Raw genomic sequence first — 6,761 nt, forward strand, 5'->3', positions numbered from 1 at the left:
GAGCCTGGCTACAGGCATAGATGTGTCATGGATACATACAGTACATCACTTCTCCTCATGGTAAACACACATACAAGTTGTAATCTTGGTTTAATTGTTGTTTTTTCAATCATGGTGAAATGTTATTCATTTTATTGTGTTTGGTCATCAATGGCAAACTCGTATACATTGTGGTACATAATAAACAAGATGCATCAGCATGAACACTTTAGAATGATGATTGTTATCATCACATACCATTATGGCATTTGTTGTCACCACTAGCCTTCAAATGACATGAATCTAATGGAAAACTGAATATCGAAATAACGTTTTTAATCTGAAAGCTCTGTTACATGAAATCCCCTGTGTAGCCTCATATTAAATACATCGTTACAGTACTAGGCTACCAAACATATATTCCGATAGGTCTCCCCAAAGTGCACAATTTTATATTTATGAAATTAGCACCAAGTCTCTTGATAAGCACCATCATTTTTATGTGTATGGCAATGAAACCACATTTTAATGCACTGCTAGGGTAAAAAAAAAAAGAACGAAACGGTAGGACTGAAAACAATCATATTTTTTCCAGGATCCCTTTGGAACCTTTCACTAATTAGTCATGGAAACATAATCTTATAAGAAAAGGTAGTTTTACAAAAAGGGACATTTACAGGAAACTCAAAAGATCTAGATATACATTATTTTAAACACCAGCACGTTGATTTAGAAAATATTTAGAAAAAAGTCAGTTATAACCTCTTAATATACTCAAATGTTAATTTCTCAGAAAATAAATGTTGCTTTCTTCTGGGTCGTTCACCAAAGCCAATGCAAACTTTCTTGTTCCTTTTGCTAGAAAAGGGAACACATTTGAAAATGTTGACATCTCTGCGTTCATTAAGGCTGCCTGGAATATATGAAATAACAAGCATCACTCCCCAGAAACAGCTGAATATACAACATTCTATCAAAATTGGTCAAACCTAAAAATCTGTCAAAATATTCCCGTTATCATAAACACAGACCTAGTAGGACCTGGCAATATAAAATCATGATATTCATACATTTCTAGAATGTTTGCTTTTTAATAATTTAATAAATTAGACAAGGCAGAACAGCCATAGTTCTCTTTGATCTGTTGACGAGTTCCTGTAATCAACAACAGGGAGTCTGTATGGCCGCTTGTGTGCGATGAATGCTGTGATGAGGCAATCTGTGCCAGTTGCCTGTGGGAAGCACAGGAGGTAATAGAGAAGAAGACAGAGGAAGGCAGTCGGGCAGGCGGGCCCCTGTTTCGTTCGTGATGGAGGGAGGAGGGTGGAGGGGTGTTGTGACATGTTGTGTGTCCCTCAGGCGTCCCGGCACTCGCTGGAATCCCCATGGACCCAGTAACAGATCTGGGCATACTTGAGGGGCGTTATCCTCACCGCCACATTGTAATCTTGCTGCGCCCCATTGCCGTTGACATCCACCCACTGGTGGCCTGAGAACACCCCGATGATCTTCCTCTTCCATTTCTTCTTGCCGGGCTCTTTGAGGCGGATGTAGACCCCGGAGCCGCTTGAGCCGGGCTTGGCGTCGCAATACTGATACAGCAGGTCTTTGGACTCCTCCGACACCGAGCAGAAGCGGTACACCAAGTTGTCGGGCCGGTCATCGTCGAAGCCTGAGAAGTGGATCCTGCCGGCGGGCAGCTTCTTGACCGAGGGGATGACGCCCAGGTCCATGTGCTTGACCTTCTGGGCCTTCTTCAGCTCCAGCACGGCATAGTCATAGTCAGCCGCCACACCGTCCGACGCCCCGCCTTTGAACCAACCTTTAGGGACCTGGGTCTGCTTCACTCTGGTCCACCGGAAGGATGGCTTCTCTACCTCTGCGCTGCGACGACTGCGGCTCTTTCTGTCCTTCCCTTTCCCTCTTTTCCTCTCTTTCCCTCCATCTTTCTCTTCTTTCTCTTCTTCTTCCTTGTCTTCTCCCCCTTTCCTCCTCTTGCCTTTCCCCCGTCCTCTCTTCCCCTTCCCTCCTTTCCCACGCCGGGATTTCTCCTTGAGGACGCCCACGCGTAGCTTCTGTGCTCCGCTCACGTAGTCCTGTCCGTCGTGGATGCAGTGGGCGGCCGTCAGGACGTGTTTGGGGGATAACAGGACACCAGAGCAGCCCGTGGAGATCTTGACGGAGGTGGAGAAGGGGTACTTAGTGGAGAATTGCTTGTCAGCGATGCTGAAGCGTGTGTCTGTGCCGTAGACCTCCCGTCTGCGGCGCGACTTGGAGGAAGGGGAGGAGTTCCCAGCAGGCCAAGCGTTGACCTCGTTGAGGCCCTGCACAGACACGGAGGTCAGGGTGCGCGTTCCGTTCTCGTACACCGTCTCATAGGACAGGAACTCCTCCAGGTCAGCCAGGGAGGGGTCGGGGAGGCGACGCTGGCACTCAATCCCACAGGTCCCGTTCAGCTCACCCTGAGGTTTGGCCATGAAGCCGGGGCTGCTAAGGGCCATCGTCCTCCTGTTCCTCACCAGCGGCAGCTTCCACTGTGGCCAGGTATACTCATCATCTCCTCCTGTGGCCTCCTGTGCTTCCACAGCCACCACCACGACCAGTGACGTCACTGAGAGCAGGAGACACAGGGGTACGGGGCCCATTGTGCAGATGGGCCTGGCTCTGGAGGGGAGAGGAGAGAAAGACACTATAAGGAATGGTGGAGAACGCTGAGGTGCAAATACAGTGTGCTGTCAATGCTTTGTCAACATGCATGTGTTTTCTTTTTAAATGGCTTCATATGTCTATTGAACAGAATAGACGGAAAGATTAGATGTGATGCTGCTCTACTTCCACAACATACACACAAGCAGTATAGCCAACCAACTCTGAGATGGGTTAGTAAAAACTTTCTACTGGAACACATTCTCATGTGGTTGTCACAGAAACCACGGTTGCCAATTTACAGTTTGAGGCATCCATCTGTTGATGGTCAAACTTTTCAGCTGGGATGGGATGGCATTTCATTTGGAGGGTATTTTTTATACGTCTGACTCCGAATAGAAACATACTCAGACAAAGATAAATGAGGTCAAATCCTCTCTTCCCCAAAATACATCCAGCACCAGCGTGCCACATCCACAGGAGGGCAATGTAATCCAGAAAATGAACATCTCACAAGTTGCCAAATTCAGAGCACTGAGAAGAAGCGACGCTGTCAAAAAAAAGTGGGCTGTGCCTGTGGCTAACAAAAGACCCAAGAGCACTCCTTGTTTACTAGCACAGTTGTTTTCATGGACACAGCCATCTTCAAAATGCTCATATCAACAAAAAGAAGGTGTAGCAGCATCTTCATATGGAAACGTTTAAATATAACTGACAGTCTCAAGAAATCATAGCATTTCATTGAGTTGACATAGGAGCTGTGTGGTTGAGAGGAGATTTATGGAGCCTGAGGCTGAGTGGAGGCTGTGGCCAGTGGGGAAGAGAGGAGGAGGAGAGGACCATCACTGGGGCTCTGACTGTACTGAGATGGTGGCTTGGAGCTTAGCCACATGGTTAGCCTTTAGCTGTCAGTAATGACCATATCTGGTTTCTCTCGGACTCTATGCTGCTCTCTGCTTCATTCCGCCCACAGTTTGAAGACATAGGCCGACATGACATCACACAAGAAGAGAGTTAGCCTGTGGCCGAACTGAGGAGTAACTCGCTAAGTGTGAGGGTGCTAATGGGGCTGATAGCCGTGGAGGAAATATAAATCCATTCAACAGACCATCACTGCACTACCGAGCAGAGAAATAGCCCTTTGTCAGCAGCTGTGTAGATGTAGCTCAACCACAATTCTATACAGAGAATAGAACGGGGGGAAGTCATTTGAGCTACGGTGTAGTTCATAAAGGGGCCTAAGCAGTACTGCTGTCGTGCAAATCCAACAACCATTTCGAACAATGGTGGGATGGGATAGAGGTAAAATGAGGAGAAAAACAACCCGATGTGATTACAGTACATTCATCCAGCCTGTTTGAAGAGCCTAAATAGCCTTTGGCATGCTGACTAACATCTGGCCTTCCAAACGGAGGCCGAGCCTGTGAGGGAGGGGCGAGCGTCGGTGGTCAGGTGTCTTCCTTGCATTCCCATTCAATCAGATGCTAGGCAGTGTTAAAGTGAAAAGCCGCCAGGCGTTGCACGGTGGACGGATGAAGGAGATGGACGGTAGGAAATAATCCCATCCAAGGGTGTACTGTTGCATCGCCAACCATAGGCTACAGGGGACCAGGTCAGTTTGGCATTATCCAACCACACCTCCCACAGGGGAGTTCTCCTTCTTCCACCTCATGTAGCAAACCATATGCCCTGTCCGTTTCAGACAAGTGGTATGTCTACTGTCAGGGCAAAGGCCACACATGACCTATCCCAGGATAGCATGTATTATGCCATTTTATGGCATCTTAATGCAGTTCTGTCAATGGTAGGTCTTGACACCTGAAGATTCTGATTTATTGGCCTCGGTTTGTGTCTACAAATCAAATCGCTCAACTGTGGATGGGATAGCCATGTACACAACACCATACATCTTCAAACCAACCTTACCCTTAAATAAAACAAGGTAGAATATAAAAAATGACATAAGAATGACTCAATGAATTTGAAATGTGGTGTCAGGAATTTGACCCAGGTTTCTGGCCAAAAAGACACTATCTCCCAGACCAAGAAATAGCACAAATTCAACAGAAAAAGTGCAATTATTGAGGAAAGAGCAGAAACTGATATGTTGCCGGGTATAATTTGATGTTAAAGAAGGCCTGCATTTAACTGAGAGATTTTCCATAACAGTATAATCTCTCAAACGCCATACCATACACCATTTTCCACTCCAGCGCATGGTCGAAAGAATGACGCACAAGGCCACCAAAAGATGGTGCTAGATTGCAATCTCTCTCGCGCGTTCCTTAATTTCTTTGTTCATAATTCGGATTTTTATGGGAAAATATCCTCTAAAATCATTGTGGAAAAATGTCGATACAATAAAAATCACTGCAAGCAAGGGTGTCCTCTTGGTCCTAAAGTGTCCTCTTGGTCCTAACTTCAGTAATTATGATGCAGATATGTTTTTGCTAATAACTAGACTATCACGCAACCTATCTTGGAAATGGAAAATGTGATCAACTATTGGTTATCAATAAAGCCATGAGTTGGCTATTAATATAAAAATGCATAATAACCTGGCAAAATAGGTTTCTAATCTCATGGTTAAATAAATTGTGTGAATTATAAATAATTGTTTTATGCTACTATATCTAAAATATTTGATTTTTAAGAAGTCTATGTGAAAATATATACATAAGATTGTAGCCTAAAAACGAAACAAGAATAAAATAAAATGAGTTAATGAATTAACCTACCACATTTGCATGTAAAAAGCTAACTCTCACCTGTTCCATGTTATTGTCTCAATGACTACTTAGACAGTAAAAAAAAAAATGCTTTAACAAATACAAATTATCATCCAAAACAATATTAGCCAAGTAATGAATACAATAAAATGAAAATTCCCATCAATATATAATTTAGCACATTTTCAATATCTCCATTATCAAGAAAATAAACCAAAAACCGTATTATGAAAATAATGAACTCATAATAAACAAAAGCCTCTGCAGCTCCATACCTGCTTGCATTCGATTGATCGATATGACAAATCCTCAAATCAGTTTCTTATTTCCAGAAAGAAACTGCTATTGCATTTAAGACGTCTTCTTATCAGTGGACGAAGTTCCCTTCTCCTCATCACATTTGCACCAAAGAGGCTGAGAGAAAGTCGCAGCAGCCAGAGCCCTCCGTGCGGGCTGCGCTTGATGCTGAGAGAGGGAGGAGGGAAGACAAGTCTGAAAAATATTTTTTCACTTTCGACAAAGCTGTTTACATAGGCGTACATGGGAGTGACCAGCCGGTTCAGCTAAAAAAAATGCTGGATTGATTGATTGAATGAATAAGTGAGTGTTTGTCAGTCTATGCAATCCAATAGTTATATATGGCCGTCAATGGGATACTGTGTTCATGAGATGCTGTTGCGCCCTATGAAATAAATATTACATTTCAGTGTCATTTTCTGCGCTTTATTCAATCGAGCTTTCATTCGACCGGCGACTGGAATTAGTTCCAGGGAGCCCACAATGGCACTCGCAGACTGCTTTCATTGTCGCCCGTCTGAACTCCCACATCTGCTGCACTTGTCTCTGTGCTCGATGAGGTGGTAAACACAATGGCAGGGGGTCTTTGCGCCATATGCACCCATGCCGCGACAGAGAGCACTATTCACGAAAACATGCCAAGAATAGTGAAGCTAACTGTCCAACGGGGTATAGCGCAACCGAATTGATGCTCATTTCCGTTTTATAGGGAGGATGTGCTTCACTTGGATCTGCATCTGTAAAGATAAAGGGAACCACCCACACTAATCAGAGGAGGCTGGTTGGAGCAGCTATTTTGACGATAGGCTCATTGTAAAGACTGAAATGGAATGTATGGAAAGGTGTCTATCACATCAAACATATGGAATCCACATGTTTGATTCCATTCCATTAATTCTATTCCAGTCATTGCAACGAGCTTGTCCTCCTCTAGCTCCTCCCACCAGCCTCCTCTGCCACACTTGACTATCCATGTACTGTAAAAAACAAAACAAATGAATCAGCATTATTTTTGTGAGTTGGGTGGACTTCAGAAGGACAAGGAATTTGAGCTAATGGATTGAACATTTGTTCACTCAACAAACTTTGCTCACAGCGAGCTGAATGTAC

General features: G+C 44.3%; 1 protein-coding gene across 1 annotated transcript; it reads right to left on the minus strand.

The window, feature by feature from the left end:
- Positions 1–77: 77 nt before the first annotated feature.
- prss35 (serine protease 35) lies at positions 78–5,867 on the minus strand. Its single transcript, XM_021596338.2, has 2 exons — positions 5,630–5,867; positions 78–2,643 (listed from the first exon to the last, which is right to left on the minus strand). Exon 2 carries the CDS (start codon positions 2,622–2,624, stop codon positions 1,335–1,337), a length of 1,290 nt encoding a protein of 429 aa, XP_021452013.2. The 5' UTR covers positions 2,625–2,643; positions 5,630–5,867; the 3' UTR covers positions 78–1,334.
- Positions 5,868–6,761: the final 894 nt, after the last annotated feature.

Source organism: Oncorhynchus mykiss, chromosome 3 (genome assembly GCF_013265735.2).
Source record: "Oncorhynchus mykiss isolate Arlee chromosome 3, USDA_OmykA_1.1, whole genome shotgun sequence".
In the NCBI taxonomy this organism is placed as follows: Eukaryota; Metazoa; Chordata; class Actinopteri; order Salmoniformes; family Salmonidae; genus Oncorhynchus; species Oncorhynchus mykiss.